Source organism: Thermobia domestica, chromosome 11, assembly GCF_964235325.1.
Source record: "Thermobia domestica chromosome 11, izTheDome1.hap1.1, whole genome shotgun sequence".
NCBI lineage: Eukaryota > Metazoa > Arthropoda > Insecta > Zygentoma > Lepismatidae > Thermobia > Thermobia domestica.
The window spans coordinates 6,750,676-6,777,280 of NC_137464.1; the positions used below are offsets into that span (position 1 = coordinate 6,750,676).

Below are 26,605 nucleotides of genomic sequence, written 5' to 3' on the forward strand. Positions count from 1 at the left end.
CCCGCTAGAAGGGATCACAAAACGATAACAGTGGTTGATACAGTGTCACACAGATTATCTCGTGCTACCACTTACGGTCAATTTGTAGAACGCGGTCACCCTCTGATGTAGTTCAGCAGTGGTCCGAGTTAGATCTCCGGTAGAACCGGAAAATTTTCTCATTCTAACCTCGTTTTAATGCGGGTCTAGGGTCCACCCAGCTTCTTTAGAATGGGTATTTGGAACAATCTGGGGAAGTGAATGGGCCAGAAGGTGGTGATGACTAAATTATGTCGATAAGTCAAGAAGTACCAAACTTTTACTGCTATGGCCTGTCCTGAAAGGGCAGTGGGGACTTTACTTCACCTACCTAATAGCGTGTAGATTCTGCCGTGACAGGGTCAAAATTGAGACGCTAATAGTTGGCAGCTGATATGGCCAACCAAGCCTCGGAGAATGTGGCCTCCAATTCCGAGATAGAGATGGGCGTTGGTGTCACGTTCCATGATTCCATGGAGCCCGATGCGGTTGAGATCCTCGAACCATTTCTTCACAGGACATGTACGATTGCCAGGTGCGTTATCATGTTGGAAGATGTAGTCTTGCGTCATTGCTACTTGAAAAAAAAAAAAAAAGCATGCCGAGATCTAAACATCAGGAGACGGTGATAACGGACACCACTCACACGTTCGTCTACAACTAATAGAAGACCTAAGCTAGTACTTTCCACGTTAAAATTCACATTATACAACCACGGTCATCGAGCTGCACTATTGATACTATGCATGCAGACTAAATCGAAGTTGTGCGAGTAATGATATTGCAGTCAATTTTGTAGTGTCAGGGAATTGCTTTAGACATCTCGACATCATCTGTTTCAGCGTTCTTCAATTGCCATTCCATTGTCGATTGGAGAATGGATTGATATTTCCTGTGCAACTTCCATCTACTCTGCATGTATGAGGGTTCTAGGACCTCATGGGGTTCCCGCATAATAAAACAGAGAGTAGAGCATCAACAGAATAGAGCAAAAATCGTGACTTTTGAGACTATAATATCTTTTCCTAATGTTATACCTATCGTCTAATTAACATGTTCGTTACACAAGGCAAGCCATTTGAGTTGCTGATCCCGAATGAGAAACGGCTGACGGCAGCGTATCTACTAGAGCAGCCCATACGTACGAGTTTATAGTGCATAGTAATAAGGGATGTGTTTCCGAGTTGATCGTGGTTATATTGGATGGTCGTGCTGCACCTGTGAATCCGTACCAGAAGCTGAATGGGAGATTCACCTTGTCAATCAACCTTGCGACGTCCTCAACAGTTCGGCTAACAGTTTGTTGTCATTTGTCACTGCTGGTATCAGTTTGGAACTTTCGACACGTTGTGATTACGGCTGTTGTCGAACACTGTACTGTGTGATCGAGACCTCAACCCAAAGACCACCATATCCTCTCCTTTGTCAAGAACACATTTGCTCAGATGACTTCATGTTTTCTATGGTAGTGAAATTTTTGATTTTCAATATATATTTCATTATAGTTTGGGTGGTCAATAGCAGTGTTTGAATATTTTCACCTTGAAGTACATAAAATGTTACAAGACCGAGAGGATCAGAATCCAGAGAATCAGAAGTACACACAAAATTCCTTTATTCTGAATTCTGATTCTCTTCCTCTTAATAAACATCTCAATTAACCAAAGAGAAATTAATAACTTTTAAATTCAATTCCAACAGTACACTGAGAAACCGTTATCCGGACAGCGGTATATTGTACAAATATATGGAATTCGTATGTTTACTACGGAAATCTGTACGGAGCATACTTTATCCATATGCTACATAGTACTGCCTTTTTTCCCTGTTTAGATGTTACACCATGCTGCTGCAGGATGTCCAACAGTCATCCGTATATTACATACGACAGTTATATGTTATATACATCCATCTGTATGTGACATCCTGACCACCTTTGCTTCACACAGAAAGTATGTATAGATGGAACACTTATACGGAGAGTATTACAAAACATACGTGTTCAGTGCTTCAGGATGTTACCTATAGTCATACGTTAAGTCCAAAAATTACAGGATTTACGCATGTAACCTACGCTTTTATGTACGTTACATACGTTTATTTTTTCTCTGCGTAGGTGAAAGTACAGTTCTTTCAAAAGACTGGTGGGTGGCAAAATCTTTTGTGAACAGGACTGTATAAACATGAGTTGTTTTAAGATGGGGTTTGATGTAATTGTTATGTTGGACTATGCTACCAATAAAATTGATGCGTATATTTTACAAAATAGTAATTGCGCATTTCAACTGCCTTATAAAAAATAAAATTTTGTTGCTAAGTTGTAATAATTATATTTATTTTCGTTTTCAGATAACATCCATCAAGATGTTAGTGAGGCGGACAGTAGTGTTATTTTGTTTAGTCATATTAGCAGAAGTACTTTGTGGTGAGTTGAAAAACTTTTTTTAAAAATTTTAAATTAAAAATATTAACTGGTTCATACTTGCTTTCTTATCTTAAATAACTTAAACCAGAAATATAAATCGCTGAGCAAACCAACGCTTATTTAAAAATAATTAATGTCTAAAAGTTTCGCCAACTTTCAGAACTAGCTTATAAGATCCTTTTATAATTCCCTCTTGTATATTACAATGTCTGATGAAGCCAATATGTTCAGTTAGTTTGCGAAACTTTTACACATTTATTATTATTTTTTTTTTTTAATAAACGTTACTTTGCTCAGCGATTTCTATTTCTAGTTGGAGTTAAAGAGGCCTCATCCCGGCGAAATTATAATACCGCTAATTCTAATTTTACAGTAATTATGTGATATCTTCAAATAGATAAAAGACAATTAAAATGTGGAACAAGAGCGCCCTAGACAATGTTATTTTGCGTGAAGTACCGTTATCATGAGGCTTTCCGTTTTCAGCCGTTTAGAAACGCGAAAATAAATGCCGATTTTCAAACTGGCTCGAAATCAAAAGCAGATAAGTGAGTCGTGATAACGGTATCTCATGTAAAATGATATTGTCTAGGGTGCTCTTGTTCCACTTTTCGATTATCTTTTATCTATTGGAAGATATCACATAATTACTGTAAAATTAGCGGTATTTTAATTTCGGCGGGATGAGGCCTCTTAAAAATATTAACATTAAATCGTTTTATGATTCCTAAATAATTTACTTTAAAAGGAATATTAACGTTACATCTATTTAGTGGATATCTTTTAACATTTGTTATTGTTCTATCAAAGGAGAAACAATTTCAACACAGTCTGTCAAAATACAAGATATTTGTGAGCACTGACTCACCCCATGTAATTAGTAATGAACGCAATGCTAATACGTAAAGAAACGTAAGGAGTGTTGTGTATATACTTTTGACAAAAGCAAACGTCATGCTTGTAAATACAATATAAATTGTTATTGTCGTGGTCTTCCGGTGCTCAACCCTCGCAGTTTTCATTCGGGAGGTTACATCATTCGCATTAACCTTGAAAAAGCGAGACAGTAAACCATTAACGGAATAACACAAGTATTTCATGAACGACTGGAAGAGATTTTAATGCTCTACCACAGCTTTGAGTGTTATAAATTACATACGTATAAAGACGCTAACATCCAACATGTGCAAATTATAAAATGCATTGGATTATGAGTGAACAGTATGTATATGTGCCGTAGTTACTATATTGATATTAGCAGGTACAGGTACGTACGTAGAAGTTTATCTCGGGAGAGATCCAAAGCTTTTCGGGTGTCTAAATTCAATATGAATAAAAATTATTTTAAAATTTGTAAGATCTTTTCTAAAATTAGACTAAATTTACATAAAAGTCGGGTTTGAGGGAGTTTCGGACTTTCAGGACGCCGTGCGTACATTTCTGCATATTAATGACAATCGCAATACAGAAACCAGGTCATATCTTGGTTATAAGAATTCTGCCATCCCTGATAGGTAAGTTATGCCATTTGTGATCGAGTGTGATGGTAGCTCAGCGGTTAGAGGCTCTAAACTGACAATTGCATTGTGAAACTGTCGTGGGGTCGAGTTCCACTTCAGGCGTATGTTCTTAAGACTCCGTAAAGTTTGTGTGTCCGTGTAGCCTGTCCTAGCGGATTGTACTAATGTCAGTGACATACAAAAGCAGGTGAAAAAAGAGAATCAGTATGTTCGCTATTTCAGTGGTTTTTATGTGGTTTAGTTTAACGAAACTCCCTTATTCTTTCCGTCCGGGACACAAAAAAAATCTCAAGAATTTACTTGGTGGATGTCCATCAATTTTGACCAGGATGTAGAGGATCAGAAGTTAGAATAGAGTTTGTAGATGGCGGTAATATTCAAAACTGGATGTGGTAGAAATGATCACTATAGATCTAAAACGGTAATAGATAGCGCTAAAAGCATATTCTGCAATCTATTGAGCGTCACAAGAGCACATTTTATCTCCATCCCTAACTCTCTACTAAACCGGAAGTGATATTAATCCACTACAACTTCCGGTTTCAATTTTGATCTGCATAGAGCAAAAACGATCAGAGATAGCGACAAGCATATTTTTTTGGAATCGGTTTAACATTCCAAGACTAGGTACCATCTTCTCTCTTAACCCTTTATTTACACCGGAAGTGGCAGAAATAAACCACTTCCGGTTAACCGGTTTTAACGTTGATCGATACTCACTCAGTAAAAATGGTGACAGATAGCAACAAGCAGTTTTCTGTAACCAATTAAGCGTCCCAAGAATATCAATTAAGCGCCAGTGCTCGAGTACTTACCTGTGGTGCGTGGGGTCTCTAGTTCGGTACCCGACCAAGTAAGTTTGTGGTGCATAATATCGTGTCCGTGAGTTTTCTTTGGGTATTCCCACATTCTCATTCCACTAATCCTTTCATCATCATTCACTTGCCTTAATCAACCGTCTCCATTTAGCCTAAAGGGCATAAACGTGGGGCGTTAAACTCGAAGATTTCATTTCATTTAAAATATTTCTCTCTTCCTTAATATTCAACATCCTATTCCCCATTTTTCTCCTCAATATTCAACATCCTGTTCCCCATTTTTCTCCTCAATATTCAATAACCTATTCTCTTTTTTCTCCTCAATATTCAACATTCTGTTCTCTATTTTCCTCCTCAATATTCAACATCCTGTTCCCTAATTTTGTTCTCAATATTCAACATTATGTTCCTTATTTTTCTCCTCAATTTCAACAATTCTGTTCCCTATTTTTCTCTCAATGTTCAAAAGCCTCTTCCCTATTTTTCTTTTAAATATTGAACATTCTGTTCCCTATTTTTCCTTCTCGCCACAGTTTTCGATAGGATACCAACTTTCGTCTAGTATTTTGATATTAATGATGAGTAAACACGCCATTAAATAAAATAATTCAATTGTTATATATACTATTATTATTTTATTTGTATTTGATTTTTATCGCCATTTTTTACTTTTAATGGTCGTGTGGATTTTGTCATTGTTGAGTTTGTTTTTAGAAAGAAAAAAATGAAAGCGAAGATGAAATGTTGTGACCCTGATATATTATAACTTTCTATTAAACAAGCATGTGTTAATGGCTACTTCAATAAACGATAATGATCAGAAAACAGATAAACGTTAATTTTTTTGTAATTAAGCCATAGTTTACATAGTAAAAGTAATCAAAAAACCTTGTACGTACAAGTAGAAATACATACTGATTCACAATGGATATTGCATTAATTAAAAATTGGAGAAATTAACAATTAATGGCAGGTTTCTGTGAAAATTATTGAATAAGGAAATAGAAGTATTGTACAGGGCGGCCACAATGTCCCGTTATCCCTGAAAATAACTAACATAAACCAATAAACGTATTTAAATAACTACACGAAAAAAAAAACTGAATGGCATGAACAACAACGCTTTATTGAGATAGGAGGCATTAACTGTCCAAATGACCAGTCTGTTGACTGTCGTTCTCATGACAAAATATAATACACCGCCATATTCTATGCGACATTTTACGGAACATTGCAGGTGTAACTTGAGTGAAAGTTTGTTTTACAACTTCTGTCAGTATGGCAGCGGTATCGTAACGGATTTTTGCAACGATGCCCTTTATGAACCCCCATAGCGCATTGTCACAGGTGGTGAGGTCTGGGGGCGCCCAATAACTTGCAATAACACATTCTTCGATACTGTAATTGAAAGCATCAGCCATCGTTCACACAATCTGAAACAATGGAAAAATTTACATTAGCGTTTATAAAGGGATAACGGGAAAACTTACATTAACATTTATCAAGAGTAATGGGAAAAGTTACATTAACATTTATCAAGGGGTGATGGGAAAACTTACATTAGCATTTATAAAGGGATAACGGGAAAAGTTACATTAACATTTATCAAGAGGTAATGGGAAAAGTTATATTAGCATTTATCAAGGGGTGATGGGAAAACTTACATTAGCATTTATCAAGGGGTAATTGCGAGAACTTACATTAGCATTTATCAAGGAGTAATGGGAAAAGTTATATTAGCATTTATCAAGGGGTGATGGGAAAACTTACATTAGCATTTATCAAGAGGTAATGGGAAAAGTTATATTAGCATTTATCAAGAGGTAATGGGAAAAGTTACATTAGCATTTATCAAGAAGTAATGGGAAAACTTACATTAGCATTTATCAAGGGGTAATTGGGAAAAGTTACATTAGCATTTATCAAGAGATAATGGGAAAAGTTACATTAGCATTTATCAAGAGGTAATGGGAAAAATTATATTAGCACTTATCAAGGGGTAACGGGACTTGTGGCCATCCAGTACATACAGAACACAAAGAAAGTATTAGGGTGTAAGGTGGTTTCTTTCACGAAATGGAACGAGAACCTTGTAATAAATGTACGTAGTAAAACTCCGCTTACAAGGTGGAGTCTGAACTATCGATTGATTTGACTTTACAGTCTCTTGTATGTACACTGAGAGTCTGTGAGGCAGAACATCTTACTTAAAATAGGATAAAAACCACTTTTTGGGCTTGAATTCAAGATAGGTATCCATATCGAACATTGAACCTGAGACCACACGCAATGATGACTTGATCACAGAAGTGTCGAGAAAAGAAAGAAACTAGATTTCATTCAAATCAAGAAAAAGAAAGAAACTAAATTTAATTGAAATCAAGAGAAAGAAAGAAACTAAATTTCATTCAAATCAAGAAAGGGGAAGAGACTAGGAACTCCTCCCCTCAAGAAAAATGAATCTAGGATTTCCCTCCCTCAAGAAAAAGAAACTAAGATTAACCTCCCCTCAAGATAGAAGAAAGAAGAAGAAAAAGAAAAAAGCTAGAATTTCCCTCCCGTCAAGTATAAAAAGAAAAGTATAATTCCTCTTGTCAAGAGAAAAGAAAGAATGTGACGTGACCATCATTTATTTCACATTGCCTCATTTAGATTAAAGGATACAATCGGTGGACTCAAAAAGAACTTTTGAAAAGTTCTAGAAACTTAAGCTACGTTGTCTCTTTACATGAATCTTGTAGCTGTCATTAAAACATCTTGGAACCCGATCTTTCTATTTATTGTTTACATATTACAACATTCTGAAACCAAGAAAGATATCTTCACCCATGCAGCACTGCACTCTAGTGGACAAATAGTGAACCTCTTCATTAAAAACATGTATTTTGGCGCGCTTCACCTCCCTGTCCAAAAGATTCCGTTGTTTCGGAAACGGCGAAACTTTTTTTTTTTTTTTTTTTTTTTGTCAGCGGAAGGGCGATAGCAAGTAGCTAGGAAGACGACCCAGAAAGTTGCACATAGTTTGACTCCTTGCAAGATGAAAAACTGTTGTATGTCCCTTTCAAGACTATGTTTACAAGGAGAAATATTATAGGGTTTCAAGAGTTTTTTTACGACAGCTGCAAGATTCATGTAAAGTGACAACGTTAACATTAGTGCTTCTTAAATGTAACTTAGACCATTACAGAAATAACAACACATTAGATGAAAAATGAATCTTGGAGAGTTTTTCATACTTTATAATTTCTTCGAACTGTGTGGGTTTGCTCATGGCGCTAAAAAGTCATAAAAGAAAGTGCTCCCAAGTATTAGTTTCTGATAGTATCAAAGTTAATGATTATTGCCAACACAAGTTACCGTAAGCTCTTACAGATGCCGACTGATAAATAATGCTTGGTAGCGTAAGAATACAACAAGGACACACCGTGGATTATTCATTCCAACCTAATTAGCGACTTGTGTTGATTCCTGTTCACTCACTTCCTTTGCAAAGCTATCTTGGTTGCTAATGAGTGCGCCAACTTGCGATCCGTAACCATTTCCGAACTTCTGGTGGCTTCCTGAAGAATGCAATGCAACGTGAACTGCATTACTAATTTCTGTTCCATGTATTTCCATCCTTTCACTGTGATGTTTTGTAACTAACAAAACAGTTTATTTTGCCTGGAGAACCATGTTTCGTCTCTCCTTAATTTTTTTTAAATTTCTATTTACTAATTATTTTTTAATTAAAAAATAAAATTATAATAAAAAACAAGTTTAAAAATAATATAGTTGTTTAAAATGTTATATTATATTTTTATATTAATTAGTTTTTTAAAATTTTTATAAATTTAAAAAAGCCGTTTATAAAAAGTATAACTTCCATCACCAAAAAATAAAATTTTAATTAAGCTATTAAATATTAACTTTTTCATAACCTTTACCACAAAATTATTTACAATAAAATTTATTTTATTATTTTAAAATTTTAATTAGCAAAAACCTACCATTTTGTTTTTATATAAGCTTCTATTTTAATAAAATAAACATTGCTATTAACAATAAGGTAAACTTATTTTTTTAAAAAAATATCTTCACCATCCTATCCCTTCTAAATCCAGTAATTAAACTATCCAAAAACAACTTAACATATAATCAATGTAACATATAACTTTGTAAGCCCTTCTTTTCACTTTTACATTAAAACTATTATAAAATTAAAAACTGTCCTATTATACTTAAATAAACATTTCAAATACAAAATCTTAACAGGTAAACATGTCCTACATTTTAAAAGTTATACCTAAATTTAAAAATTCGTTTTTTTTTTTTCATAAACTGCACAATATCATTACAGTGGATAATGGTGTCCAAGCTAAATATTTTGACAGACATCTTCTGAAATTGTTATATGTCGCTTCAGACAGATATATGTATGTTGTATCCAGTGGCGTACGCAGAAGGGGATTCGAGCACTCGATCTAATATCTTTTCAGGACTAATATCTTGTGATTTTTCTGTATTACTGGAAAAAGTCTAGAAAAACTAGTTGTTTTGTAAACTTAAAAATTGATAGTGTACGGTAATCGCGTCTGTTATTAACATGAAGTTGATGCTAAAGTACACCCTTGCAAGAGCGCCCGTCAGGGGGAGGGGCAAGGTGAGGCGCTTGCCCCTCCAAAGAGGAAATCGTACTTGGGAATATCGAGAGCCCAATAGAACTTTTACATTAGTTTTAGCAAAATTTGAAACTATATTTGAAACCTCGCTTATATTTTCCCCCCTTGGAAACCACGACATGGGCAACCTTGCCAAACTTTTTAATAATGATAGTAACAATATGATAATACACAGTATGGCTAATGGCATTTAGCCCGTACCATGCTTAGGGGGCATATTGTGATGCGTAGTTTCCGAGACAAATCGAAAAACTAATTTTTATGGCAAGCTAGAAATAAAAATGAAATCTTTCCGTTTTACGTTCCACGATTATACCGTGCAGTCTAAAGGAGACGGCGATGATGATAAATTAATGAAACAATGGAATGAAGAAAGAGGAGGGAAACGGGGGAACCCCGAGAAAACCTCCACACACGGTGTTTGTCAAGTTAAAAATAAATGAATAGAATTATGTATCTTATTTCCGCAATAATAATAATGCTATTTCCATAAGAGAAATCAGGTTAGGAAGAAAAGTCATAACTTTTTTTTTTTTTTAATAAAGAAGTGTACGACAGAAACCTCTCATTGAGTTGAAAAATAATTGAAAGGCGTGGCTAAAGTCCTCTTTGCTTGTTACTCTTACAAAATCGTAATTTCTTTTTATGACACACGCTAGATTACACAGGAAATTTCAATTTATGATTTGCTACTCATCCATCTTACAATTTCCTTCAGAAAATCCTTTCATAATGGCCTTTGGCTTGGGTTCGTCTTTCTGTCTACGTCTGACAGCTCAGATATATACACGTCTACTCTAGTTTTTGACATTCTTCCATTAGAGTTGTTATTTTCTTCTTCTTTCCATTTCATTCTAAAGTTTATGTGAATAGAAAGTTAGGATGAATTGCATCTTCTAATTTCTGTTTCCTGCATTTTTACCATGAAATAAAAAAAAAAAAACGCTTTCAGAGGCTTCCTTGTATAAAAAAAGTTTACAGTGATTTATTATTATTATTATTATTATTTTCTCTGCTGGTCTAGTGGCTAATGAGTGTGCCTTTGATACAAGTTGTTCCGGGTTTGATTGCCGGCGCGAGAACACTATTACGAAGAGGAGTCCGAAAATAAGTTTCCCCTCTCGTTTTCTCCAGGAAAGTGAACATCAATGGGGAAACAAGACAGCGGTTGCACTCGCAACACACTCAGATACAAGTTCGCCCGCGATCCTGCAGATGGCGCCGTCGCAGCGCCTGCGCAAAGCGGATATGATTTTCCTTTCTGTGTGAGCCTGGTAGCTATAGAAAGAAGGCGTGGGTTTTGACGTCGTGGTCAAAGGAATATCGTGACGTCATGCGCAGTACGTCGAATTTGAAGGAGGCGATTCGGAACAAGCGGCCTAACCTTCTCATATCTGGTGTTATGTTGTTGGATGACAATGCGATACCACATTCAGCCACGACAACGCAAAACTTTATTGCAACTCTTGGCTGCAAGCGCCTTGCCCATCCGCCATACAGCCCTGATCTCGCACCCAGTGACTTCCATCTGTTTCCGGCTTTGAAGAAGATTCTCGGCGGCAGGCGCTTTGGAAGCAATGCCGAAGTCACAGCAGCTGTTCGACGCTTCTTTCGTATGCAGAGCTCTTAATTTTTCCTGGAAGGGTTTTTGAAGCTTATACACATGTATGACAAATGTCTCAATGTACGTGGTACTTATGAGGAAAAGTAAAGATAGGTGTGATCTTCAATGATACATGCTAGTTTTGGTCTCGCACCCCCATCTCTGTCCACAGTCGCCTGGGGAAACTTATTTTCGGACTCCCCCCTCGTAATTTATTTGCACAATCATTCACTTTCATTAATCATACATCTCCTTTAATTTAAAGTTCATAAACGTGGGACGTTAAACTAAGAAGATTATTATTATTATTATTTTCAAATTTTCTCGACTCGTCATCTGAGCAGGCTACATACCTAGAAATATACGGACGATTTCTCTGCTTTCCCCTTTATTCTAAGAAGATTCTTACAATTCTTCAATTGTCTAATATGAGTATTAAGCTCTTTTGTACCTTGTTTATGTATTCTTCTTCAATTTGAATTGTGTCAAGTGATTTTTTTTTACATCTCGTGGATCCTTAAATATTCGATATTATAATTGGTAGTACTGTAACTACTTTTTCATTGTTTCCTTATGTTTTGGGTTAGTTTATGTAATTTTCTATTTTTTTCTCTATGTGCCTTCTGCACGTTTATGTTATTTTTGGTATGGAGATGTCGGTTTAGAGCAGTGGTTCTCAACAGATGTGTCGCGACACAATGGTGTGTCACACGATCTCCTAAGATGAGTCCCGAAATTTTGGAATTTAAAAATAATGAAGAATTTAATAATAATTAGTTAAAATCGAGGCACACTGTATCAGTCAACACCTCCAGCTGTAGCAATAATGCTTAGTGCTATATAGAGTCATTATAAAAATTAATTGGTTTCACTATAATAATAATAATAATAATAATAATAATAATAATAATAATAATAATAATAATAATAATAATAATAATAATAATAATAATAATAAAAAATATGTCCTGGACGTTCAGCAAAGTGGGTCGTTAGTCAAAAAAGGTTGAGAACCACTAGTTTAGTGTACCTTATTTATTCATTTATTTGTTTGCTTATTACTGTGTTGTACTGTCTATTACGATTATATCTTCTTTATCGATTGGTATTGTTCTATTCCAGTCAAGTTTGTATTTGTCTATTTGTAATATGCTTCTGGTTGCTATTTGTAATGCAGTACTTCTGAAATCATTTTGTATTTCATTTCTATCTCTTCATGCATGATTTTTTGTAAATATGTCGCCTTTCTTTGTGTATCATCATTGTGCATTCAGTTGTGATATATTGTATTGTTTATGGATGTTAGTAATACTATTAGTATTAGTACTAGTGGTGTTACAATCTTCGTGACAGCAGGACACTGAAGTTACGTAATCCTAGTGTTGCATGCTCAAAGTCTACTTACTTGCTGGTGTAGAACTACAATATCATACAAAGCATGTTTTTGATTTACTGTTTGCTGGTCAACATGCAGTATAAACTTAACACGTGCCTCTTTTCTTATGACAATCTTGCACGCGCCGTGCAAAACGTTTGAGATACAGTTTTCTTCATTTTATATTTACACAGCATTTGTCGGGCCTCGGTAAAAGAGAACGAAAGAATCAAAACAACTTCGTTTCTTGTATATACTACATACAGGGTGTTTCAGATAAAAAAAGGCTTATAAAATCCCAAATAGCTGGAGATAAAACAACGAAACAAAAAAATGAAATAGGAAAATGTTAGAGCATCGAACGGAGTATTCCGCTTGTACCACAGATCCCCCTATCATGGAATCCTGTGGGTCACTCGAATATTTTAAAAGGAAAAAATATGTAATATGATACATCATTGCAAGAGTCATGCATTCACCACATTTTTGTAGGAGAAAACAATTTTTGTAGGAGAAAAGTCTTTCTTGCAGGAGATGCTTTATGCTTTGGTATTCAAGTGCAATAACGAACATTCATTCTTCACAGAGAAGTCGTACGTGAAGATGAAGAGGTTGTCGGAAGACCGTGGAGCATGGAAGCTTCTCAGCTGGTGCAAGTGACCTGCCAATAATGGCAGAATGCCTATGATGATGATGATGATAGTAGTTATATCATTTTATTCATCTCAATAAGATATTGTAGGATTTACGTACTGTACTTGAGTTTTACAAAAAAAAAGAAAAGAAAAGAAAAGAAAAGAAAGAAAGAAAAAAGAAAAGAAAAGAAAGAAAGAAGAAAGTCGCTTTAAGAGTCTTCATCCCGGCGAAATTAAAATACCGCTAATTTTACAGTAATTATGTGATATCTTCAAATAGATAAAAAGATAATTGAAATATGGAACAAGAGCGCTCTAGACAATATTATTTTGCGTGAGGTACCGTTATCACAAGTCACCTAGTGGCTTTCCATTTTCAGCTGTTTAGAAACGCAAAAATAAATGCCGATTTTCAAAATGGCTCGAAATCGAAAGCAGATAAGTGAGTTGTGATAACGGTTTCTCATGCAAAATAATATTGTCTAGGGCGCTCTTGTTCCACATTTCGATTATCTTTTACCTATTTGAAGATATCACATAATTACTGTAAAATTAGCAGTATTTTAATTTCGCCGAGATGAGGACTTAATGTGGTAAATACATGCTTGCTAGTACTATTACTACATCAATTGAAAAGTATACGGTTTCCTTTACCTTTTTTTTTCACTTTAACATTATTTGAAGATACATTAATACTTTTATGTATTGTTGAATAAGCTGTATAAATCTTTATAAAAGCATTAGAAGACAATGATAAAGTTAATGGTTGAAAGATTTCTGTCCGGAAGTAGGTAATTAACTCTTAATGTTCGTTGCCGTGGGCGAAATGGGGTCAGAGAAAAGGTGTAATTGAAGACTCCGGTATACCTCGTCGAATGGCACAGATTCGTGCGTTCTCTGAGGCGCTTCGTGCAACAGACGCTCAAAGATACATATGAGAAATACTCTCTTGTATTGTGTGTCTTACTAGCTTCATAAACAGTCTTGCAATCTATGCTTGTTCAACGAACGTTGCTACAAGCTACTGTGGGAGGATGTAACACGATGAGCAAACATCTTTTATTACTGGAACTTTTCCCTTTGACGTCAAATGGAAGTTGTATGCTGGAGCCTATCTATATTAATAATTTAATCAGGTGGTCTAGTTCCTGGAGAGAAATTACGAGAAAACGTGTCATCTATGAGGTATTTGTAATTTCAGAATTTTGACTTATATCCTGTTGCGTCATCAAAAATTAAGCTATGAGTGACTTCAATTAGACCCTTAACCAGTGGCGTATTTAGGGGGGCTTCCAAGCTTAAGCCCCCCCCCAGAAATCTTACTTAATATAGATAAGTATATGAAATATCTTGCAGAATTTTCAGGCAAAGCCCTCCCGAAAGTTAGCAAAGCCCCCCGAAACAAAATCGTAAATACGCCACTGCCCTTAACACTTTTAGGATTTCCACTTCTTGAAGTAAATTTTAGACTTTCACTCAGCTACTGCTTCCTTACTATTTATCGTAGAATCATGGTTCATACCTTAAAAAAAAAAAAAAAAAAAAAAAAATAGAGCATCCTTTTTAACGATATACTCGCTTGTCCGTATTATACACCTGAAACGGAAACCGGAAATGGGGAAAACCAGGAGTTTTTTTTTTTCGAAAAGATTTTTTTTTTTTGAAAAGTTTTTCGCCCCTCTGGCCCGGGCATGGGTTTACATAGGGATCAGAAACTCTGTTCAAAAATATGTAGTTACGTACACAATCCGTATGCAAACTTTCAATCTGATATCTTGAAAACTAAGGGCAGGGGTTTTTTTTTTTTAATTTGGCCTAAGAAAAAAATCATGCCCCGCCGCCAAGTTGACCATTCGGTTCCAAAATGCATCTGGGGTGTTCTTTGGTCCATGCTTGACTTGACTAATAATAATAATAATAATAATAATAATAATAATAATAATAATAATAATAATAATAATAATAATAATAGGTCCAATATGTGTTATATGAACTTAAGAAGCGTTTAAACAGAACACTACTCCATGGTACAAATTCGTACCAAAAATCCCAAAAGGGTTAAACTTGGTTTTGCAGACCTCTGGAGGTCCTTGAGCGTAAAGTCAGGAGTTTGTAAATTGAACTAAATTTTATTTAACTTCATTACGAAAAGTACAAGTATAATAATCATGGTGTGCAGTTCGAATCAACGTTTTATTAAATGGTATGCAGTTAAATGGAAGCACTTCATACTTGATAAAATGAAAATTGTTACCAATAAATAATTAAATCTGTGCTGGGAGGGATAGATTGTTTCACGTTTGCTTCTATGCGAGAAGAGAAAATTCGAGCATATTTAGGAAGAATTTCCGTAGACTCCGGCTACAGGCGTCTTTCCTGGCGCTGCTTATGCAATGGCAGGAGAACTGCGATGTGTGGTGGGTGTGTTGCAGATTTACTGTAGTGCGTTGGAACTACATCAACCTAGATAGTGCATAGTACTATTTATCTGTTTATGTATGTCCCGTACACACTTTCTAGATGGTGCTGTATACTCAGTTATTTTTCCATATCCGAGTCAGGATTGCCAACCATACGATAATTTATCGTGACATACAATCATTTAAACTTTAATGCTATATACAATAATGTTCTTGGGATAATAAGTAAAAATTCGATAATATTACACGCAAATTTTTTGTAGTTTTTGAATGTACAAATAAATTCTAGATGTGCATTAAATAATTATAAAACACACATACACTGAGGCCTTTAATAATCATTTCCTCTAAAAGAAAATCAATAACGACTTGAGAGTTAGCAAATGGGAATTCTGCATTCATTCTTTAAATTCAATTACATTTACCAGGTGTGGAAATATTGTTGTTGTTCAGAGCAGTGTTAATAAGGGGTGAGGACAGTGACGCCGATCTCGAGTTCGAATATTCCTAGATAAGTTATGTTAGTATGTTATTATTATGTTATTAGTAGTATTATACTTGTTTGCACAATTATCGCGTGCATAACGAGTATTTGTAATATATGATAATTTTAAAGACGAAAATCGATAATTTTCTTATCTGAGGTTGGCAACTCTGAGCCGAGTATTCCTCATCGTGGCTCTGTCTATAGGCCTTTCAAGTTGCAACAAGCAATAGGATTTTGTCATTCAGATTAAAGCAAAGCACCTGCAATGTTTCTCAACCGTCAACCTACATGGAGCTCTTCTGGTTGCTTAACAGAAGAATATCAATCTTAACAACGCTCTAGTGACAACGTTAAATCTTATGGGCTCAAAACGACCTCGAAAACATCGAATAGAAAAATAACGACGTATTTTCTTGATAATATCAATAAGAACTGGTAAATTTACACAAAATTTCGAAACAGTCACCGAAAACGTCTCGTTCCTAGAGATTGTGGTTTCCGAGCTCTCATTGTCGAAAGGAATTGGTCATAAGTATATAAACAGCATTTTAATATATAGGTAGATAGTTTGAATGTTGCTACATCCTTTCGTGGAGCTCTCGTTAGACCAAATGATTCTGATAAGTTCAAGATGTCAAACTTCCAAACTTCAAGACAAATTACAAAAAAAAGGTCAATATTTAAATTTTGTACATAAATTTACAAAACAAGGTGATAAAACTTTCTTGACGAGAAAAGTTAATTATTATTATTATTATTATTATTATTATTATTATTATTATTATTATTATTATTATTATTATTATTATTATTATTATTATTATTATTATTATTATTATTATTGAATGAAGACGTGGAAACCGTATTTCTTGTCTCATAGGTAACACTATTGTCATAGGCGTTCATAGTGGAGGGAGAGGCGAGGGAGACGATCACTTCCCCTTAAAACACGAATATTTTTTACTAAGGAAAAAATGAAAGAAAAATATACATCCAATTTTATTATAGGAGATGGCAAAGTTCTCCACTGACATAGGAGTTTCATGTTCTTTTTATTAGTATATTACAGAGCGTTCAAAAAGTCTCTATACACCTGAATTGTCACATATTCAAAGCAACGAGAAAATTATTTTACTCAAAATTTATTATATTTTATGGCATAAAAGCACTATGTACAGGGCGTAGCATATACACACACATTTTCACAGCAAATGTTGGAAATGTCCCCCATGAGCCTCCAAACTTTGACTTGCCACGATTCAGGTGTATAGAAACTTTTTGAACGCTCTGTAGTATACATTTGATTACAAAGTATTTATTTCATTCCCACCAGGCAAGTGCTGGGGTGCTGGGGTGGTACCTAACTTATAGGTCCCACGTTGCTTCCTTCCCTTTCCCCGCCGGATAGTGTGCTCGCCGAGGAACGTCATCCCTCAAACCAAACGTGATGGGCTAAATGGCCTTAGATGCCGAAAGACCATAAATTTATATCCTAAATCTTCCTGAAGTATGTATTTTCAAACTCAGGGGGAGGGGAAAATCGCCCTCCCAAATCTTGGTTAAGAGGCCTCATCTCGACGAAATTAAAATACCACCAATTTTACAGTAATTATGTGATATCTTCAAATAGATAAAAGATAATTGAAATGTGGAACAAGAGCGTCCTCTAGACAATATTATTTTACGCGAGGTACCATTATCACAAGTCACCTAGTGGCTTTTCGTTTTCAGCCGTTTAGAAACGCGAAAATAAATGCCGATTTTCAAAACTGCTCGAAATCGAAAGCAGATAAGTGAGTCATGATAACGGTATTCCATGTAAAATGATATTGTCTAGGGCGCTCTTGTTCCACATTTCGATTATCTTTTATCTATTTGAAGATATCACATAATTACTGTAAAATTAGCGGTATTTTAATTTCGCCGGGATGAAGCCTCTTAACATGAGCATATTCACTTATGTATCATAGTTACTTTTCTCACTGCTATTGATACGTAAAAACTGCATTACTTTGGCTGTTTCTGTCTCAGAGTGAGAAAAAATACTTAAATTAATTGCATTGTATATACGTCTTTAAGTTTTGTGGGGAGTATGGTGGCTCAGTGATAGAGCGCTAACCTCTGTACGTGGGGTCCCTGGTTCGATCCTCGCTCAAGTAAATTTGTGGTGGATAATATAATGTCCATGGGTTTTGTCGGGGTACTACCGTTCCCTCCCACTTACGCATTCCACCAATTATTCCATCATCATTCACTTCTCTTATAGCCGTCTCCCTCAGCCTAATCTTGGGACGTTAAAATGAAAGAGTTTTTTGTCTTTACGTTTCTTTTTTATTTTTTTTTTTTTTACTTGTGTTTCACTATCATTATATATTTGTATAACAAGAAGTTTTGTTAAATATTATTTTATAACAGTTCGCAATGTCTTAGAAGAGATCAGACTCATTTTTATGAACCGTATTTACCCGACTGTAAGACGATCCCTATTTTGAAAAAAAAAAATCTTGATAGTTTGCTTATTTTTTTTAAAATCAAATTCTGAATAATTAAAATTACAAAATTGTTTTATTGATATAAAATATCTTAAGATACACCAAAACAAGTTAATTATTATTAATTGTAAACTGAGAGCAATTATTGGTTGCCAAATTATGGTAATAAAAGGACAAACACCCGTAAAATACTGTCCCGTAAAATAAATACGGTAGTTTACAGCAATTTTACAGTAACAGTGATGGGAAATGCAACTATGAAATTTAAAATCTATACAATAACTACAATAATTTGGAAACATTTTAACGTCGGGTAGGCTATAAATGTTTCTTATTTCTAGGGATGCGCACGAGACGAGTCGAGACAGGATTTTTCCTGACAAAATTCGAGAAACGGCTCTTCCAATAGAGAAATATACATTTTTGGAGTCGAGACATCACTTTTACAGCACATTTTCGAGACGAGACAGACACAAATCTTGTCTCGTGCGTGTCCCTACTTATTTCGTAGAAATTAAATTACGTTATATATATATATATCGTTATTATAAAACTAAGACGGCTCAACGTGTCTTCACAGTCAGGCTAATAGTTGTCGTAACTACACTGCCTCTTCTATCTGACGCCAAGATATGCCGCTAACGTGCAAGTAATTTCCGGATGAGCGAAAGCTTGAGGGGGGTGAGGAGAATAGAAAGTAATGTTAAATGTATACCGGTACATAATTAAGTAAACTCATTTTGATTTGATGTGTTATAATTTTGAGTTTAGCGTCCCTTTCAACGGTGAAAAGTGCATCTACAACTTAACATCTAATATGGAATCCGAATTACATGGACTCCCACCGCCAATCGAACCCAGGTCTCCCACGTATGTTAAAAGCTTAGTCACGACGGAAAATTTCATTTTGAAAAATAAAACTAGATATGAAAAAAATAGTTAAATCATGGCTCAGGGGAGAATCCCCTGGAGCTACTAAACTCCTTCCGGAACCATATATCTATCGTGTTTCCTGTATATTCGCAGTATTTTAATAACAATACAACTTCTCCTCACCACTGTATTCCTTTCCCCCTCCCAATGCAGAGAAAATCTTCTGAAATCATAATTGATTTAAATTCCAGAACATTTCGAACAAAACACAAAAAATAATTGTTTTATGTACTCAGTACCGTTAAATATTAGGATAATTTATTTCTCTTGCTAATTCTCGAAACAAATTCAGTTTATTTAATTATTGGGACCAAGACTACAGTTTAGTTCTTCGTTTTTTTCTTCTTTTTGTATGTATAGTATGTAAATAATTTATTGTTGTAAATGGGAAACAATAACTTCTTATTTGCTGATAATATTTTTGCTTTTTCCTTCTCCAGAAGGTAAGTGCTATCATGAAAGTATCAATGAATTTGTATAGTTTTTGTTTGGAAATTCTAGAATGCAAGAAGAAAACAAAGAAGAATTAATACTCAAAGGAGAAAGTGTAATGGTATGTAAATAACAAGAATAAGGTGAAAATGCAGTGAATACTAATCCAACGAAAGAAAACAAAACAAAAGAAAAATTAAAAAAAAAAAAAACTTCATTTGAATACAATTGACATTGCGCATGATAACTGTTTCTGGATACCACCTGCCTACTCGATCCGTGGCTAATGGGTTTTCTCGCTTCAAGGACAAAAGCATTGCCCAACGAACCAACACAGGATGTTTACAAAAGTCTCCCCTAAAAGCCAAATGTCATCGTTTGCCTGGAAAAACCTATAATCTAAATAAATTTATCAAGGCAACACATTGCATATTTAATGCAACCTTAACCTTATATTATTAAGAATGCTATAATACGGTATATAAGGAGAATTCACATACCGTTTGACAGTAATAATAATAATAATAATAATAATAATAATAATAATAATAATAATAATAATAATAATAATAATAATAATAATAATAATAATAATAATAATAATAATCTTTATTTCGGTGCCGCGAACAGCTTTTTGGCAAAAATACAGCACATGATATCAGAGCACTACCTTGCAATGAAGTAATAATACTAATGATAATAATAGTAACAACAATAAATTTAAAAATAGTAAAAAGAGGAGCACCAATATAAAACACAATGTAGATAAAAAATAAATTAAACATAAATTGCTTGTTAACGCTGTACAAGTTGTCAAGCTTTCTATCTATGTAAAATAACGAAAAACTAAGAATAGCAGTCTTAAAATTACATTTTAGCTTAATGTTTCTAAGCGTCATTGCTTAAAAGCTATTGGTCAGATCTCATAAAATTTTCACTTGCTTAATTCAGTAAGTATAAAATGTGTTTAAAGAATCTGCCAATCTTTTTTAAAATTTCACATTTTCAATTCAGAGCTACTAAAATCATGTTATTTCTTATGCTATGATTGGGTACTTTAAAACTTATGTTTCGTAAACAGTATTCACTGTTATATACATTATCAAGTATTTTTTGCATGCATAATCTGTCGGAACTTTTTCTTCTATTCATAAGACTCTTCAAACCTCAACATTCCAGTGTGCATAGCTATGTGAATAGTATCTCATTTTCTATTAATTAATAGTTTCTATCAATCAATCAATCTTCTCATCAATCTTAATCAATCAATCTTAATAGTTTTATCTATCAATAGTTTCTCCTTCTTAAAACACACCATTCGAATAATAATAATAAACTATCCAAAAACACTAAAACGATAGAAAATAAAAACAGGTGGTAATATCGGATACCTGTGTGGTCCACAAGGTGTGGAAAAAAAGCGTTTGAAACAAACGTAATCGAAGGAAATAAATGCTGTATAAAGATACAGAAAAGCGTAGAACTAAACATACAAACTAGTAAAAAACTTCCTATAAACTCCAGAATTACAAAAGAGACACAGAAATTCAGTAATATACAGGTAGCACGATATATTAATAATATAAGGGAAAAGTCCCAATCAACATACGATTTAGAGAAACGTACATATAGTTTCCATGGTATTCCTTTTTTTTATGAACGTATTAATGATTTAATCTTCAACTTCATATATATTCATCAGATCTAATCACGCACGAAACTTTCTTTCGATTTTCGATTAGGGGGGATGCGGGGATCAAAATTTGAAGTATGTACAGTGTATGTCCTGTGAAACATTGCCTGTGAGGTAGGCAACCCAACAATTTTGTCAGTATTGAAGGTTGCATAACTTTCAGCTGGCTTTTTTTTTTTTTTTTTTTTTGCAATAAGATTATTATTCGTGCGCAAAGAACTGCTGGATATGCCTGCTGGCTGGAGAATCGATACGGCATTGCTCGTCCTTATGTATTTCACACACTTCCTTTGCTTAAAAAAATTTGCATTCACATTTGTGGAAATATTCGCTGAAGGATATTCTTTTCCCTCTTTTTTAAACTCAGATTAAGCGGTTAAGCCTTTGGCGTGGGAGTCCCGGCTACAGTTCCCGGCGGGAGCTCATGTGGTTCGGATTCCACGTTAATCAGTAGGTCCTTCTCATATAGCCTCGCTGCTGAAAGGGATGTCAAAATCAACTCCTTATTTATTTATTTATTTATTTTTTATTCAGGTTCTGAATTGAAACCCCGCAACGACGGTCTGCTTCAGCTTAAAAATAAATAAACGTCTTGAGTGAAACAACAATAAATAATACGTAGAAAAAGTAGCTAAACTGGAGCATTTCCTGAGCGCTTCTTTCTAATCAAAATCATTTGAACGAATTATTATTAGCCTTTTGCTATCAGTACGACGATAGCTTTCCATGTCCTGTTACCATTTACCGCAATTGACATGATGCTTCAGTGCATCTCAGTGCGTTTAAAGTGGAAGCCGCTAATGATTAATTAAATCCTTTCTGCTAATTCGAGCAGAGAAATCTCTTCGACGTGCTTCCTGAATTACATAAATAGAAAGAAAACGAGTAGCTTACACACATATAATCTTTGATTCGTGCTGGAAAGTACGTTAACATTATTGTGAAAGTAACCATATTTACCACGAAATCGGAATTTCTAGCTTCGCACATACGCAGATTATAGCTTTTTTTTTTCTGAATAAGAGTCAATGTCCTTCCGTTGTAAATACCTGAAGGAAAGGAACACAACTATCCGATAGCGTGTCAGAAATTTGGCCATAAGAATGGCAGTTGATAACCCAAGGACATTTTTTTAATGTTTCGTGTAAGCACAAATTAAAATAGTAAAAAAAAAAAATCTTCACCGTTACTTTTCTTCAAGGTTTATCCAGTTGTGTGTTTTGCTTTGCTTTATCACGATTCTTTTTAGAACGTTATTGGATGACAAAGCAATATTTGGTATAGTCAGTTGGTCGACGGAACCGAAACAGTGGTGCCAAATAAAATTCTACATAGTTCATAATGAAAAGAATGAAAAAAAAAAAGAAAAGAAAAGTATATACGAAGGTGAGACATACGGCGCGTTCATTACACAATTGAATCAAGTCCACCTTTTTAAATTTTATCTTTAAGAGTCTTTATCCCGGCGAAATTAAAATACCGCTAATTTTACAGTAATTATGTGATATCTTCAAATAGATAGAAGATAATTGAAATATGGAACAAGAGCGCCCTAGACAATATCATTTTGCGTGAGGTACCGTTATCACAAGTCACCTAGTGGCTTTCCGTTTCCAGCTGTTTAGAAACGCGAAAATAAATGCCGATTTTCAAAATGGCTCCAAATCGAAAGCAGATAAGTGAGTCGTGATAACGGTTTCTCATGTAAAATATTATTGTCTAGGGCGCTCTTGTTCCACATTTCGATTATCCTTTACTTATTTTACATAATTACTGTAAAATTAGCGGTATTTTAATTTCGCCGGGATGAAGACTCTTAAATAGCTTCAGAGCTTAGAAAATTCATGTCTGGAGATTGTAAATCTCTCTTCTAATAGTAAAAAAAAAAAAAAAAAAAAAAGTTTTTCTCAGTTTTTGTCACAACTTTGATAATTTGACTCGATTCCCCTGTGATGCAGTGGTAGAGCGCTTACCTCTGGTGCTTGGGGTCTCGGTTCGATCCCAGACCAAGTAAGTTAATGGTGGAAAATATCGTGTCCATGGGTTTTCTCAGGGTACTCCCATTTCCTTCCACATTCTCATTCCATCAGTTCTTCCGTCATAATTCACCTGCATTAATTGAAGACCTGGGTTCAAGAAGGGGACAGCAACAACTTTACATTTGGTTCCGGTTTGCTACTAAACGTCGTTAAAAGCATTTTTGTGAAGATATACTGTATGTTATTATTAGACAAAACCTGTGTTTACCAAAAGTTTGAAGGCGAAGGGAGAACAAATATATATTTTTAACGAAATTTTGTTGCAATCCGGAGCCAAATCTAAAATTGGAGTTGTTCCCTTCTTGCACCGAGATCTTCAATCATCCGTTTCTTTAGCGTGAACGGCATAATGTGGGATGTTAAATTGAAAATTTATTTTCGATTGCCTTGTGCTCTGAGTGCCCTATATATTAAGTGATAGTTCTCATTGAGTTGAACAATATGGTAGGGGTCTATATGTGAAAGTAAATTCCCATGCATACTTTTCAAGAAAATATCCCCCCCCCTCCAAAAATACCTTTTTGTGGCACTAAAAATATGTCTTTCATGGCCAACAGCACTTGATTGAATAATACACCACAATTAAGATAGAACTGGTATTGAAATATACCTTTCTCAAATATTTCGTTATAACAGTAGCAAGCGCAAGAGTCTGCCTTTTATTTTGTCAAATATTTCGTTATAGCAGTAGCAAGCAAGAGAGTCTGCCTTTTATTTTCGGCTTTGAAGGTCATTAGTTTATTTAACTTAAAATCTTGTTTTTCAAAAATGAAATGAAATCTTTAAGTTTTACGTGCCACAGTTATGTCAGCTAGGCTAAAGGAGACGATGATGATGAGAAATGGATGAAATACTGGAATGAAGAAAGTGGGAGGAAATGGGAGAACACCGAGAAAACCCATGCACACGGTGTTTGTCCACCACAAAGCTCACGTTGCGAGCTGGAATCGAACCAGAGATCCCACGCACCAGACGTAAACGCTCTACTACGTTTTTCCTTAAAAAAAAAAGAAAAAACTTCCTGACTTATTTTATAATTCAACCACTACTAGACACGACAGAGACAGGAATATAGAAATATCAACGACAGTAAAAATTCCACCCTTGCTACTACAGAGTGACTCGAATCTCTAATGGGCATCTCCTCACGATCATTAGCCTAACCGCCTCAGACCGCTCGGCTACATCCACCGGCAAGTGAGCCACCGCGGCCCCAAAAGTCTTGTTAATTTTGCTGCTATTGTAAATGAGATTAAAAAAAATAACCTAAAATTAGTTCTTCAACTTTAATCTTATGTATCTTTAATTAATCTTTTTCAGAATTGTACTTTTTTTCTTGTAACTCAATCACTTCAAACAACCTTCTAAAATTTTCCAGTTTATTGTCATCTCATTTTATGTAAGATGTAATCGACTAACTGCACAACTTAAAGGAAGTGATGGGCAAACTATGATCTGCAAGCCAGGCGCGATCTTTTGAAAAGTTCTATTCGGCACGCGACAAGATTGCTAATCTGACGACTGGAAAGGAGAAAGATTCAGTTTAACATTCCATGATTGTGCTTGTTATAGGGATGCGCACGAGACAAGATTTGTGGCTGTCTCGACTCGAATATGTGCCGTAAAAGTGATGTATCGACTCGAAAAATGTATATTTCTCTATTGGAAGAGCCGTGTCTCAACTTGAATTTTGTCAGGAAAATCCTGTCTCGACTCGTCTCGTGCGCATCCCTAGCCTGTTAGCCTAAAGAGGACGGATGATTTAGGCAAGAGAATGATGACGGAGTAATTGATGGAATGAGAATGCGGGAGGAAACGGGGGTACCCCGAGGAAACCCACGGACACAATGTTGTCCACCACAAACTTACTTGGCCAGGGATTGAAGGAAAAAAGAAACGCTAAACATTAATAATATTGATGTACAATATGAAGATTGTGCAATAGCCTAATTAAACCCATAACATAATAATAAAATAATTTCACTACAAAAGAAAAACTTTAATAATGATTGATGTTACTGAACATATTTCCATATCATGTTATTAAAGAAATTTCCATATATGATAGGAGACAAAATCTAATGCAAATCTGATGTCTATGGTTTAGATACTTTTAAACTATTAATAAGTTGATGATGGCTCGTATCACAGTTACAGTACAAGTATCACAACACATGACCGTCATGGTCACGTTCTGAACATGTTAATGAGTACAAGTATTTTTTTTTTTTTTTTATCTATTGAGTTATTGGTGTAAAATATTCTTTCCTTTCACTTACAAATTCCGAGGGCCTCAGACGTCAAGATCCATATGTAGTATTTCCTGGGAGGAGGGACGAAAAATATGGTTTTCTCGTCTCGTTCTGATAAATTTTCTAAAAGCCTCGTCTCCTCGAGAAAAGCTTTTCTCGTTTAGTGTAGTAAATTCTTATACAAAGTTTATGATCTATTTTTTTTTTTCTTAATTTCAGCTAGAAGTTATCAGAATCCTTCTGTGTTAGGAAAGGTCCTCCGAAGGGTGTGTTATAAGAACATTAAAACCATATTTATTATTGGAGTATATTGTGTAATCACTTGCGTATCTTCAAACTTTGATACATGTTCTTCATTATGTTCGTACAATGACTTTATTACCTTATTTTTATATTATGAACCATGTAACACTAAAAAACAGTGTTTGGGCTCTAAGACCTGGGTGAATTTCTCGTCTCGAGCAATATATATGGATAATCCGGCACTAGACAGTAGTCGATGTTTACTGATATAGGTCAACGATAAACGGTTCATTTTGCGGCCACGGCAAGTAATTTCCCTGCGGTTGAAAAACATTTGGTCTATCAAGCTAAACGATTGTTATTAAACGATTCATTTCATTTATCACGGTTGCTGCTATTTTACATTGGATATAATAACATATTATCATGGTATTTATAAAAAAATCAATAGAACTTTAATGTTAAAGTAATGTGTGTGTGTGTGTGTGTGTGTGTCTGTTTTATCAGCTTTTCACTTAGAAAGGAGATCTAGATCCACCAAGTTTAATAAACGGATAAA

General features: G+C 34.8%; 1 protein-coding gene across 3 annotated transcripts in view; it reads left to right on the forward strand.

Moving 5' to 3' along the window:
- Nucleotides 1-26,605, forward strand: part of LOC145663850 (uncharacterized) — a 226,098-nt gene that overhangs the window by 83,845 nt on the left and 115,648 nt on the right. For all 3 annotated transcript variants that reach the window (XM_081729974.1, XM_081729972.1, XM_081729973.1), the window contains exon 2: nucleotides 2,368-2,443. In XM_081729974.1, the coding sequence (XP_081586100.1) occupies nucleotides 2,383-2,443 (61 nt within the window). In that variant the 5' untranslated portion in view covers nucleotides 2,368-2,382. The remainder of the gene's footprint in view (nucleotides 1-2,367; nucleotides 2,444-26,605) is intronic.